Below are 14,942 nucleotides of genomic sequence, written 5' to 3'. Positions count from 1 at the left end.
TGTTGTGCAGTCAATTGGTTTTAATGCTGCTTTGGTGTGCAGTTTGAGTGTAGCTAGCAACTTTGAAGAAAAAAGATTAGTTGGTCCTAGGTCAAGGTATTTCAAAGTTTTTTGTGGTGAGTTAAGGGAAGTCTCTTACATCTTCCGGCCAAACAAAAATTCCCTTCAAGAATTCATTGTGTCATGGAGGTAACAGTAGTCCCCTTTAGAACTACAATTACGCTGTTCACAACATTTCCTCGAATATTTTTTACAGCTGCATGGACCAACCACTGCTCTAAGCAGGAAATGTTTATACGGACTGAACTCTGCGTAGCATTTTAAATTTTTTTTGGTAACATGCATACTATGAATATTTAGAATGAAAATTTAAAAATCACATACTTTTGATTTTATTTATTAATGGTAGGGTATAATAAAATACAGTACATTAAGGAAAATCTTTCACGTTTTGTAAACCTTTTTCTAGCGATGTTCAATTCTAGCTGTGTGGAAACAGAGGCAACGAGTGCAGGAGCATTTCAGTTACTATACAGCCGCACAGCAGCATAGCTTAGAGGGAACAGTGGCTGCTCATCACCAAGTACAAGTTGCATGACATTCTTAGTATATGGGCCAGCCAGTTGCTTTGTAAAATGGAACGGCAGTCGTACTACAGCAGGAGCCAACGTTGTAGATAAAAGTGGACCCCTGCTCCAAATCATTGGGTGTGCTGTTTCCCTTTTCAAAAGTCCATTTGAAAATTGAAAATGTTAAGTGAAGTTTATCCTCTTGATTTTCAGTTAATGGGAAATAGGAGTTGGACATTTGGGAGAATACCCTTTGAGAAATGAGAGAATTGATAGCAAGAGGAGTTTGCTTTGCCATGAGTAGATTTAAACAGATCAAACAAAATTTGGTCACGCTGAGATCAGAAAGGACATGATAATTTGTGAATGTTATGACACAGGCTGTCGAATTTATGAAGTTTAGGTTTGGTGTTGGATTGGAGCCTGGCTTGTAGAGCACTGAAGATATAAAAAGAACAAAATATTGCTTCACTAGATGCAATGTTGAAGAAGGCAATGTTAAAAATGTTGAATTGAGGTAGTTTTTGATTTAAGAAATATGGTAAAGGGAGTTCTGTACTTCATTAGAGTTTAGTCACACTGACTTTCTTTTCTTATAATTTGTATTAGATTAATAGACCCTATCATGTTCCTACTTAAATTTTATTATAAAATTCTAATTGAAAAAAAGACTTTTTTGAACAGACCTTGCTGGGTTTGGCAACCTTATTATTCATCAAATTTGAAAAACGAATTTTGCTCATCCCACATCGCTTTCCTCGTACAAAATATTTAAAATTTGCCATGATTAAGACTTACAGGTGTATAGATTTTGGAATTAGTTCTGTTAACTTATGACCAAAGCAACTTTACTAGATTTCAGATTAAAGACTATCTAATTTCAAATAAACTTTCATCTGTTTATTCTGTGTTTGTAGTATTCCAACTCTCTGTGGCATACAGTCCTCTCATGCTAACATCCAATGTAACTAAAAACAGATGTTATTTTGATTATTTTCTTACACCAAATAAGCTTTGGAGAAAGTTCAATCATAACAAGTAGTTTAATGCATTTTAAACATACGAGTCTTTCGAGCTGAATCCTCAACAAAAAGTGAAGAGATATCTTCGTCAACTCCTGCATCGTTCTTCGCAATACAAGTATATGCCCCAGTGTCTTCATATCGTACACTGTTAATGTGAATTTCACCTCCATTTGCTGTAGTAGAAACACAGAATACAACAAACAAAAATGCACAAAACAATAATTCTGCATTGATGGGCACCATTTAGACATCATAGCAGCATTTATATAGCATTTTTAATGTAGTAAAGCATCTCAAGATGTTGCACGAGAATAATTATCATACTAAATTTGATACAAGACTATGTGAAAAGCCATTAAGGAAGATAAAAGAAAACTTGGACTATTTTTTTAAAGAATGTATTGAAGGATAAAGGGAATGAAGCGGAAGATTAAGGTAAAAATTCTAGGACTTTACATAGGTTTTGGAATAGCTATTAATTGAAAGAAAGGAATGTACAAAGGGAATATAGGAAACGGAGGACAGTTCAAGAAGTTTACTTTGTAATTCCTCAAAGTAATGATTTGATCTGTATGAACAGTATGCAAGACAAGCTTTTCACTGTATCTCAGTATAGATGCCATAATATTCCAACTGCAGTTCAAGAACTAGAATTGAAGGCCATACAATGATTTGAACATGATGATATAAGTTTTAAAATTGAATTGTTAGCTTTTAAAAGTGTGAGCTCATAACCAGATCTACGTTTACATGACCAAGGACCTGATTTCTTTTGATTTCTTTTCATTGTTGAAGTGCTGGATTTGATGACATTTTTGGGGTAACATCTTTTGAAGAAGTTGCTGACGCCAATGTTAGAAAGAAACCAAACTAGCACATAAAACTGAAACTAGGTTAATGATAATGTAAGTTAATGTGGTCAGTGCTGAACGTTGTTAGATCTCATTAATCTGTGGAAAAACTTGACTCAATTGCCATCAGGACTTTCTGGCAGGTAGCAGTTAGAAAAAAAAATCAATATCCAGAGAAAACTAACTTATGTGCAACGTTATCAGTATAATCTGTAGGCATTTTAAAGTGGAACTCAAAGTTAACTCTTGCCCTTAAACATAAGGATTATACAAAATCCATATTCATGAACCATGATTTCTCAGCCAGATCTAGTGACAACCCATTGATGTGCAGTAGGTCATGAACCATCTCTAGAAGTTAAAGATCTACAAATTCACAGATCTGTTTTTTTTCCACCAGCAGTATTTTAATTCTTTGTTCATTGTGTATGGAGTGACATCATTTTCCTTGCTATTTTCCCTTGCAGCAATGCCTGTGAAATTTAAGTTACACTGTCCTGAAATGCTTGCCAGTGTCTATATTGCATTAGGAGTTTTAGGAGATTTGGTAGGTAGGTATGTCACCAAAGACTCTAGCAAATTGCTACAGATATGCGGTGGTGAGCTCTATAATGGTTGCTCCAGTGCACAAGATTGTGAGAAGCTGCAGAGGGTTGTAGATTTAGCCAGTTCCATCACATGCACAAGCCTCTTTCACATTGATGTCATCTTCAAAAGGCAGTGCCTCTAGAAGGTGGCATCCTTCATTGAGGACTCACATCTGGGACAAGCCCTTTTCTCATTATTATCATCTGGGAGGAGGTAGAGGTGCCTGATGATGCACTCTCTCTGTTTTAGTAACACTTTCCTCTTCTTCATCATCAGTTTTCTGAATGGTCCACGAATTCATGAACAACTGCCTCAGCAACCTTCCTTTGCACCGCTTATTTATTCTAATTTTTATTGTAACTTGAAAGGAGGCATGGGATCCAAGTGGAAATTGCTTTATGGATCCAGAACTGGCTTGCCCACAGAAGGCAAAAAGTGGTTGTAAATGGGTTATATTCTGCATGGAGGTCGGTGACCAGTGGTGTGCCTCAGGGATCTGTTCTGGGACCCCTGCTCTTCATGATTTTTATAAATGACCTGGATGAAGAAGTGGAGGGATGAGTTAGTACATTTGCTGATGACACAAAGGTTGGAGGTGTTGTGGATAGTGTGGAGGGCTGTCAGAGGTTACAGCGGGACATCGATAGGATGCAAAACTGGGCTGAGAAGTGGCAGATGGAGTTCAACCCAGGTACGTGTAAGGTGGTTCATTTTGGTACGTCAAATATGATGGCAGAATATAGTATTAATGGTAAGACTCTTGGCAGTGTGGAGGAGCAGAGGGATCTTGGAGTCTGAGTCCATAGGACACTCAAAGCTGCTGCGCAGATTAACTCTGTGGTTTAGAAAACATACGGTGTATTGGCCTTCATCAATCATGGGATTGAGTTTAGGAGCTGAGAGGTAATGTTGCAGCTATATAGGACCCTGGTCAGACCCCACTTGGAGTATTGTGCTCAGTTCTGTTCGCCTCACTACAGGAATGATGTGGAAACCATAGAAAGGGTGCAGAGGAGATTTACAAGGATGTTGCCTGGATTGGGGAGCATGCCTTATGAGAATAGGTTGAGAGAACTCGGCCTTTTTTCCTTGGAGTGACAGAGGATGAGAGGTGACCTGATAGAGGTGTATAAGATGCTGAGAGGCATTGATCGTGTAGATAGTCAAAGGCTTTTCCCCAGGGCTGAAATGGCTAGCATGAGTGGGCACAGCTTTAAGGTGTTTGGAAGTAGGTACGGAGGAGATGTCAGGGGTAAATTTTTTTTATGCAGAGAGTGGTGAGTGCGTGGGATAGGCTACCGTTGACTGTGGTGGAGGCGGATACGATAGGGTCTTTTAAGATATCCCTGGATAGGTACATGGAGCTCAGAAAAATAGAGGGCTGTGGGTACCCGAGGTCATTTCTCAGGTAAGGACATGTTTGGCACAGTTTTGTGGGCTGAAGGGCCTGATTGTGCTTTAAGTTTTCTATGTTTTGTAGTACTACTTGTGTGTTGCATTGCAATGCTGCCACAAACAGCAAATTTCATAACATGTCAGTGATAATAAACCTGATTCTGATGTGCCTGTTATTGGACTGTTTTAGAACAACTATGAGAAAACCTGAGCCTTTGATGAGAAAACCTTTGGAAAGGTTTCCTTTACTTCTCTCCTCTCCTTTGGATCCCTGCCTCACAATACTATTTCCTCCCAGCCTTTCTCTCACCCCCAACTCTTTGATCACACTTGCATCTATCAATTTTGCCTTGACCCTCAAATCCCTGATGGAGATCTAAATTCAGCCTGAACTCTGTCTCCAACATCAGTCCTGACCCCTGATCTTGACCCCTGCCTCCACAATACACCATCCAACTCCAATAAAACCTCAATCCAACACCCATCTGAGACTGCACTTTTGTGGTGAACTGTCAGATGAATCCATATTTGGGAGTCAGATAGGTATGTGAGGGCTTCTATTGATGGGGAGGGTAGGTGAGGCATTCAAAAGGGGAAAGAGATAGGCTAATTAGGCCACCGTGCAGTCTCTTCTGTAGATGAGGCAGATGTGGGATGTTCTTGCTCCTGTGTACCCAAGGCTCCATTGTGATTTCACTGAATGTGTCAATGAGGTTCTCAGTACCACCCCAAATACTCCTTTTCTGCCTTTAGTGTTCATCAGCCAGAGATTTCTGAGAGTTGATGGGAAAACTGCATTTCTTCAAGGAGGTTTTGAGTCTAATGTTTAATCTTCTGATAACTTGGTAATCTCCTCCCACAAAGGAATGCACAATGCAACGTTGGTTTTGGGAGCCTGGTGTTTGGCATACAAATAACTGAGTGTAACCAGAGCCTGGAAGACATTGCTTTGAAAGTCCTTCCAGTGAATATTGAGAATTTTGCAAAGATAATGTTGGTGTTATTATTCCAGCAAAGGCTGCCTCTGGCAGTCCAGGTCTTAGAAGTGTAAAGGAGAGCAGCTATCAGTGCTGTTCAGCTCATAGTTTTATGCTTGATTCAAAGTATTTCAAGATTAGCTTTAGTTGTCACTGTATATCAACACATACAGTGAAATGCATTGTCTGTGTCATGAATGTGCTGCAGGCAACCCACAATAGACGCAATGCTTCTGGCGCCAACATAGCAAGCCCACAAATTACTAACTCTAACACGTATGTCTCTTCAAATACCTTTTTCATTAACTGAGCAAAGTCTGCATTGGCAACATTGGAGGTACGGTAGTGGTCAATTTCATCACTGAATTTTGCCTTAGTGAGAGTTGGTTCTTGTGATATCAGATGTGAGCCATTATTAGCAGGGTAGGACACGAGTAAGGCATCCTTCCTGTTATATCCAGGTGCTTAAGTACTTATGTCTTTGTGCAAAGAATGTGGGGCCCACATACAACATGAGCACATGTCTAGTTGGAAATACTAATTCAAACTCTGCCAGACTGGACTAAAAATAAACTCCATATCTGTCTCATTGCATAGTGGATTGTATTTTGGTCAATTTTTGTACAAGTTATCTGAATTCTGTCTTAAATTGACACCGAGATCATTTGCAAAATTAGATGCTTTTAATTGCTAATGTTTTTTTGGTGACAGCTCATTGTGTTTATGGATATATACAATTATGTGCCAATGACTTTCTCTTCCTACAAATGATTGTTTACAGTTGAATGTCATTTTAGAAGATGTGACCATTCATAATTGGTGCTCACTCCCTTTTGGATAACAGTAATGCCTGTTTATATCAGAAAGAGGAAGGCATTTTTATTGTTAAATATTTGTTTTAAATATGCATGTGTGCACAGAATTAGAATACTGGGTGTACTAATTCAAGAGGATTAATTGCGTGACAAACATGGCCATTGATTGTCAGAAGTTAAATATTTTTAAATCTACCTGATAGTCTAGTCATTAAAAGGAGCGAGCAGGAAGGACATGGGAGAGAGCCACAGGAAGCAGCAATCAGGTCTCATTCACCCCATAGAGACTGCAGCAGAGCTCAAAGCAGCGTCACGTGGCAGCAAAGGCAGCTGATTGACGAGCATCAATCAGCTAGGTGTTTTCTATTTAACTTTTTCAGGGAAATTATATTGAAGTAAGTAGTGTTTAAAGTAGAAATGTTCCTCAATACAAACAGAACTCTAAGCTGAAGAGAGTAATTAAATATTGAGTCTGGAAGTATGCCAGGAAGGCCTGGCCCTGTGGAAATGCTCCTCCTGCAATATGTGGGAAATCTGGGAGACATTCAGTGTTCCTGTTGTGTTCTCCTGCAGCTCCTGACTGACAGTAAGGCATAGCTTAAGTGGGAAATGGACTCAATGTGGAGATCCATGGTACTGAACACTTTGTGGATAGCATATTTATTTTTAACTTACCGAGATACAGCATGGAATAGGCCCAGCAATCCCCTGATCATAGGGCAGTTTACAATGACCAATTAACCTACCAACCGGTACGTCTTTGGACTGTGGGAGGAAACTGAAGCACCAGGAGGAAACCCATGCAGCCATGGGGAGAACGTACAAATTCCTTACAGGCAGCAGAGGGAACTGAACCCTGGTCGCCTGCACTGTAACCGGTCACATTGTAAACAATGGATGTACAAGTGGGAAAGTGATATGTGACCACCAGGGAGAGCAACAAGTGAAAGCAGATACTTCAGCAGATATTGGTGGCAATTGTCCTTGTGCTCTCTCACTCAAACAGGTGGATCATACTGGATACAGTTGAATGGCCTCTTAGGAAAACAGCAAGAGCCATAATTTATACCCCGGTACAGCAGAAAGCTATAGTGACAGGGGATCAATGGCATGGGGGAGCATATGCTTTGATTGTGAATACGACAGGGGAATAGAATGTTACCTTCCTGGTGTAAAGGCCAGGGAGCTCTCAGAGTGGCTGTAGGGTGCTCTAAAGGGAAAGATGAACAGCCAGTGATTGTGGCATAAATTGTGAAACTGTAGTACCAATAATACCAGTAGAAAAAGTGATGGAGTCCTGAAACGTAATTTTGGGAATTAGGGAGTAGGTTAAAAAGCAAGGCCTGTCCTTGGCTGCTTTGAAAGTTAAGGGAGGAGATCGATGGAGATCTGATGGAGGTATTTAAATCTTAGCTAGTCACAGATGAAGATGCTAGGTGACTGGAAGACAAAAATGTGGAACAATTATTCAAGAAAGACAAGGCAAACAGGGATAAACTAGGGGACTGCAGGCCAATTAGTCCAAAATCAGTGCTAGGGAAATGGCTGGAAAACATTCCGAGGGATAGGTTAGTCAGAACGTATTTTTTTGTGGGAAATCCTGTCTAATAATTTAATTGAGCTTTTTTGGAGAGGTAATTAAATACATAGAGGAGGGCAATATGGTTTATATGGGCTTCACTAAGGCCACTGACAAGGTCCCAATTGGAATGTAGGTCCAAAAGGTTAGATCACATAGGGTCCAAGGAAATTGGCAAAATGGGTCTTGAACTGGTGTAGTAATTGAAAACTGAGGGTGACAGTGAGGGTTCAAAGGTTCATTTTATTATCAAAGTATGTATGCAGAATGCAACTCTCAGATTTGTCTTTGAGGGTTGCTTTGGAATTGAAAGTCGGTGACCAGTACCATAAGGATCAGTGCTAGGACTCTTGTTGTTACATATATTAATAGCTTATATATGAATGTAAGAGGTATGATTAGTAAGTTAGCACATGACAGAAAAATTGGTGGTGGCATTGAAAGTGAGGTGGATGATCTAAGGTCTCAAAACTTATCACCTGGTACTTTGGGCAGATAAAAAGAAAGGGAATTTAATCTTGATGCATGAGATTATATGCCTTGGGATGTCAATTGAGGAAAGTACCTATCCCATGAATGGTAGGGCCTAGAGAGTATTGAGGAACAAAGGGACTTCAGTGCTCAAATCCGATGATCCTGAAGGTAGCAGCACAGGTAGATAGGCTGGTGAGAAGGGAATGTTTTCCCTTTTAGATATTGCACAGAATAGGTAAAAGCATATGTTAGTCTTTATAAAATGTTGCTTTGGTCACAGCTGGTCACTGCAATATAGGAAGGCATGACTGCATGGAAAGGGTACAGAGGAGATTTACAAGGAAGGAGGATTTCACTTTTATGAAGAGTTATCAACATACTCAAGAGTATGAATGTACCCTACCTTTGTAAATTGCGATACAAAGTACTCGTTTTCTATCTCCTCTACTTCTGCTGGATCTGGGAATTAATTCCCTCTCTTGTCCTTGAGTGGTCCCATCCTTTCCCCAGCTACCCTCTTGAGTTTAATGTATGTTTAAAATGCCTTGGGATTTTCCTTAATCCTATTCACTAAGGACATTTCATGGTACCTTTTAGCCGTCCCGATCTGCTGTTTAAGTAACTTCCAGCTTCCTTTGTATTCCTCAGGAGTGTTGTCCGCTCTCAGTCTTTCTAAACCTGATGTATGTTTTTATATTAGTCTAGAGTTCTGGCCAGCTCACCCCACATGTCAGATGCAGTCTTACCCAATGGCAGCTGCCCCAATCTACTCTTCTCAGCTTCTTTTATAATTAGCATACACTCAAATTAATACCTTTTGCCAAGGCAGATTTTCTTTATGTCAGACTGATTATATGGCATAAAACTCCTATAAAACAACTTGAAACCTTCGACTAGTAAGCCTGGAACAAAAGTTTTTAGTCCAAATGATCTGAGTAATTATTCATGGCAAAACAGATTTTATGCTCAGTAATCAAGCTGTTGCTGTTGGGAGCTTGCCAATGCAGAAAAATAGTATAGTTGCAGAATTTGCCTGTTTTAGAAAGTCTGTAGCTTTTGCCTGTATAATCAGTTATTGAGCCTCACAAGACATTAAACTTGTGAAATGCTTTACTAAGTTTTGATGAGGTAAAGTGCTATATAAAAGCAAATATCACTGTATTTAAAAACACAAAATGCGGGTGGAAATAGATACTACCTAGCAGCACAAGTTGATTAGGCAAAGTTGAAGTAATGTCTAAACCATTTTTCAGCCAAGTAATTTTTGGGTTGGGGATTCCATCCGCATGGCATCTCAAACTTGAAGCCACACCGGGTTCTTGGGCCTGGCTCTCTGGGTACACTCTGATCACTGGAGGGACTATCAGTGGAAAAAAAGAGAATACTTCAGTGAGTATCAATTATAATCATTAACCATAAAAGTAAATAAAAACTATCCATGAACCACAGCCAGAGATTGTGACTGAACAACATTATGTCAATTAATGTTAACCTGAAATTAATTATTCTTTAATCTATTTTACAAAGTTCTTTAATCTTTTAAAATATACATCTACAGTATATAGCTGTGCTGGAGTGTTGTTTATATACTTCTAAATATTTCTTTGTGATTTGTATGATATTTACCATTGGCTGGCATAACTAATTAGAGGCATTCTTTGTTTACTTGTAAATTTTGCATTAGAAAAGTATACATATAACCAGGATAATGTTGGTAATCCTTGTCCAACCAGAAGATATGGCTGGGACATGATAAATGCCCTTTTGATACCATTTCTGGTTCTTCTCTGTTAACTTCAGTAAAAGTTAAGTGGTGCTTAAAATATGTGATTGATCCAGACCTGTCAGGATCCTGCTGTGGAGTAAGTTAAAATCTTTTCCTTGTCAAAATGGAGCTTTTTTCTCCCCATCAAAACACGTCAAAATAGGGCAAATCCTTTTTGTAGGATCTAAACAAGATGATCGCAGAGGATTATATGGAATACTGAGCTCAGAAACAGAGTTTCTGCTGAACTAATGCATGCAGGTGTGGCTATTCTCCAATTGATATTTCTCAAAGCAATAACTACAGGCACAAGCATTAGGAAAATGGTAATTTTCATTTAATTTTGATGTAAATTGATTTAAATTTAATTATTTTCTGTTTTCTATATTTTAATAATTTAAATCAAATGTATTTAAAAGTTTTAATAGTTTTGAGTGTCTACGAATGCTTGAGCATCTCAGAGACATTCACAAATATAACCTCTTTGACAGCAGGTTTGACATAGGGTAGGTCTTAATCAGTACTTGAACCTACTCTGAACTCAGCTACTCTGGCAGCAGTACTTAAATGTTTTGTCCAGAAACGATCTGTACTGATGTCCAGTTAGATGTTAAGCTGTTTTCCTGTACAAGATTATAACTGGGGACCCACTCTGGTATGAGACCAGTTGGCAAGACCATATCTTCCTAATCATTAAGATTTAGACATTTTTGAGGGATGTGTGTCAAATGCAGGCATATGGGTCAAGCTTGGGTGGGCCTCTTAGTCAGAATGGATAAGTTTTGCCAAAGGGCCTGTTTCTATGATGTATGGTTCTGTGCTTGGTCACTGCTGTGAAGGACAACTGAGGAGGGTAAATTTGAGTCAAACCAGTATCAATAAGGTGCAGCAGACAAAAAAAAAACATGCAGATGTAATTTTTTGGTTTAATTGACTTTTTAAAATCCCTAAAAATAACTTATCCATTGAAATAAATAGACTGCTCACTTTGCTGGCCAAAGAGCACTGTTGGTATTGAATAACATATTATAATCATGTTGTGAAAATGCATTTATAACAAGACTTATATACAAGTAGATTTTGGAAATATTGAGTAACACACACAAAATGCTGTAGGAAGGAACTCAGTAGGCCAGGTAGCATCTATGTTGGGGACTAAACACTTGACATTTCCGGCTGAGATGCTACATCAAGACTATCCTGATGAAGGGTCTCATCCTTCATTAAAAACAACACAAGGACGAGTAGAAAAATAGATTGTTCAAAGGTTCATTGATTATCAAAGTATAGAACTCTGAAATTTTTCATTTCTCCGGGTAGCCATGAAACCAAGAAAAAGAAAGGCAGCACGACTATCAATACCCCAAATCCAACCTCCCTGCAAAAGAAAAAGAACAAAAACAGAACGGGCATATCAATCCACAGATTCCTCCTCCTGAATAAAAATTGTAGTAACTTCTACTTTGAAAAGGCACACTCGACAACTTCATGCCCAAGAAACAACTTTATCTTGAACTTCAAAACCGTTATGTATATACAGAGGCTTTCACAACCTGTACAGCATGGCAGGAACACTACATACAAAAGCACACTGGAAGTAAAAAGAACGGAAGTAGAACCCCTCATTATCCTAATTAGTATTAACTTACTTTTATTAATGCTCATATCACAACACTTCTCCCCCTTTAAAACCCAACATCCCCAAATGTAAAAAACTAGGAAATAAAAGCAGTGGTGTTATTAACTTGCGTACCCCTGAAAACATATACTAGTATCTCAGCAACAGTTTATTAATACAAAACATCTGGAAAACATGACAGATTCAACATTCAATCTAACAACAACAAAAAAGAACTGTCCAGTCAAAGATTCAGTCTGTCAGGAGGTTTACAAGTGCGCTGTGATCTGCGCACTATCCCCGGTGACCCAGCAGGCACCGCTGGTGAGGGTGTTTTGGGTGGATCTGGTGTTGGGGGCATGAGAGGGGTCTGTTTGTCTGCGTGAGAATGTCTATCCTCTTCAGGGGACCCCGACCCCTCTGCCAGCGTCTCGCCCTCTGGCAAAGTCACTGGTGGACGTGCTTCCACCGTAGTCTGTCTCACAAATGGAAACTCCATGGAACTGTCTGCCTCTGAGCCGGTATCATGATGCAGTTGCACATGGTCCTGATGTCTATGGAAAACACGCCCATCAGTCAGCTTAACAACATAGCAGATGGGACCACTCTGCTTAAGAATAACCCCAGGCAGCCATTGCTGATTGTTTCTCACGTAGACATTGTCATCCGGTTTTAACTGCCTCTCTTGCGCATGTTGATCATGTCCCTCCTTCTGCTTTTCCTGCTTTCTCTCCACTTTCGCCTTCCTGTCCGGGCGCAGCAGGTCCAACCTTGACTTGGGCCTACGCCCCATCAGCATCTCTGCTGGAGTGCAGACAGTTGTAGTCTGTGGCGTGAGGCGGTATTTAAACAGGAAATGTGAAAGCCGCATGCTAAGAGAGTTCCCTGTCATCCGCTTCAGGCATTCCTTCACTGTCTGAACAGCCTGTTCAGCCAAACCATTGGAGGCTGGGTGGAAAGGGGCCGTCCGAATGTGATGAATGCCATTCTGCTGCATGTACTCACTGAACAGCTCACAGGTGAATGTTGGGCCATTTCAGGGACCAAAGTGTCAGGCAACCCGTGGACTGCAAACACTTGCCTGAGTTTGTCTATGGTTGAGGGGGCTGTGATGTTGTTCATGATGTGAGCTTTGATCCATTTAGAATGTGCATCTACCATTACAAGAAATACCTGCCCCATAAAAGGGCCAGCAAAGTCCAAATGTAGCCAAGACCAGGGGTGGTCTAGCCACTCCCATGGGTGCAAAGGAACTGGTGGTGACATATTCTGATTAGTCTGACATTGCGTGCATGATTTTACCTTGTTCTCCGGATCCTGATCCATTCTTGACCACTAAACATAGGATCTTGCAAGGCTTTTCATTCGAGACACTCCTGGGTGAGCCTCATGAATTTCCTCCACAATCTGTGAATGGCCAGGGGGAGGCACGATGACCCTCACCCCCCCCCCCCCCCCCAGAAAATGCTGCCATCCTGCAGACTGAGTTCTGTCTTGCATTTGACATAAGGTCTCAGTTCCACTCCTTCCATGACTCTGGGCCAACCTTGTAAAAGAAAAGTCTTGACTTGGGACAGGACTGGGTCCTTCTCTCTCCACTGCCTGATATGGGTCGCCTTTACAGGTGTCTCTGACAGCCTCTCCAATGAAAACACAGTCTCTGGAGGCACATATGTAGTAACAGGGTCTCAGGTAAGGGTAGTAGACTCAGTGCATCAGCATTTGCATTATTCCTACCCGCTCTGTACACTATAGTGTACCAGTAGGCTGACAATGTAAGAGCCCAATGCTGTATCCTGGCTGAGGCTAGTGGTGGGATGCATCTAGTCTCACTGAACAGGCTCATCAGTGGTTTATGGTCCATATAAATTGTAAATACGTATCCATAAAGGTACTGATGAAAGCGTTTGACCGCAAAAACAATGGCCAGGCCTTCTTTGTCTAGCTGTGAATATCCCTTCTCAGCAGCTGTCAGGGTACGTGAAGCAAAACCAATAGGCTTCTCTGAACGGTCCTCCATTACATGTGAGCGTAAAAAAACGTGGTGTGGCCTCAGGGAGTTTCACTGTCATGCCCTTCAGTGTTCTTAGCTCATCCCTGAAAACATCACTACCGCTGCAGAATATCCTCCGTCGTGTGTGCATACTTAATTTCATGCTAGTTTAGCCAGATTTTGCAAAGCCAATTGCGACCCAAAAGTCTGGCCCCTTGCCCTTAGCTATCACTAGCCTGGCTTCAGCCTTCTGCCCCCCGGCTGAAATGTCCACATATAACACCCCTAAGTGAGGTATGAGCTGCCCCTTATAGGTCCTGAGTTTGAGCTTTGACGGTCTAGTGGGAGGCAGATTGGACCCCCATGTCCTCCTGTAGGTCTCCTCACTAATGACCGATGCAGTAGCCCCTGAATCAATCTCAAATTTAATGTCCTTTCCCCTGACAGTGACTGTGGCATAATATGGTTCAGGTAGTTCCTCATCTGTTTCCACTGCAAACATGTTGTAGGCACACGCTGCCTCTTCATCTGCATCTTCTAGATGGTGTGTGGCTGCCTGAGCCTGTTGAGCTTTCCCCCGACCAGGCTTAATCTTACCCTTTGAACTTCTGCACTTTGCTACAAGTATGGCAGACAGTGTCTTTGAATTTGCAATCATTTGCATAGTGCATCCCTCCACACTGGAAACATTCCACCCGCTTTGCCTGTTTACCAGTCTCCCTCCTGACTTGGTGCGCTGCTGCCGACTGTGAACCCCCCCCATGTCCTTTCTGGATATCCTTGACATTATTAGCAGCCATCTCCATGCCTTCAGCAATCTCTAAGGCTTTCTTGAAAAACTGCAGTGTGGTTTCCCCTAACATGTGGCGTTGTATGCCGTCATTATTAATGCCGCATACCAATCTATCACGGAGCATGTCTTCCAATACCGCTCAGAAATCACAATGCTCCAACAGCTGCCGAAGCTCGGCCACGAAATTGGCCACAGACTGACCTGGCTTCCTGAAATGGCTGTGAAACTTACACCATTGGACTATCACAGAAGGTTTTGGATTGTAGTGATTCCCCATGAGCTTGACCAGTTCGTCATATGGAATGTCCCACGGTTTCCGCGTGCGGCTAAATTCTTTATTAGCTTGTAAGTCTTTGCCCCACACACACTCAGGAGAATAGAGTGCTTTTTATCCTCCTCTGTAATTCCATTAGCACAGAAAAGGTGTCCCAACCTTTCCTCATACCCCGGCCAGTCTTCGTTCCCTTCCAGAAATTCACCGATAGCTCCAAACGTTGCCA

The 14,942-nt window shown here is 41.0% G+C and overlaps 1 protein-coding gene across 4 annotated transcripts in view; it reads right to left on the bottom strand.

Annotated features, from left to right (window-relative positions):
- Positions 1-14,942, bottom strand: part of LOC140200858 (follistatin-related protein 5-like) — a 681,870-nt gene that overhangs the window by 37,551 nt on the left and 629,377 nt on the right. For all 4 annotated transcript variants that reach the window (XM_072264488.1, XM_072264491.1, XM_072264489.1 and 1 more), the window contains exons 9-10: positions 9,472-9,633; positions 1,633-1,767 (exon numbers count right to left, since the gene is read on the bottom strand). In XM_072264488.1, the coding sequence (XP_072120589.1) occupies positions 1,633-1,767; positions 9,472-9,633 (297 nt within the window). The remainder of the gene's footprint in view (positions 1-1,632; positions 1,768-9,471; positions 9,634-14,942) is intronic.

This window comes from Mobula birostris, chromosome 7, assembly GCF_030028105.1.
Source record: "Mobula birostris isolate sMobBir1 chromosome 7, sMobBir1.hap1, whole genome shotgun sequence".
NCBI classification, from domain to species: Eukaryota; Metazoa; Chordata; class Chondrichthyes; order Myliobatiformes; family Myliobatidae; genus Mobula; species Mobula birostris.
Note: the sequence above shows the minus strand (reverse complement) of the source record. Positions and strands in the feature narration are given on the sequence as shown.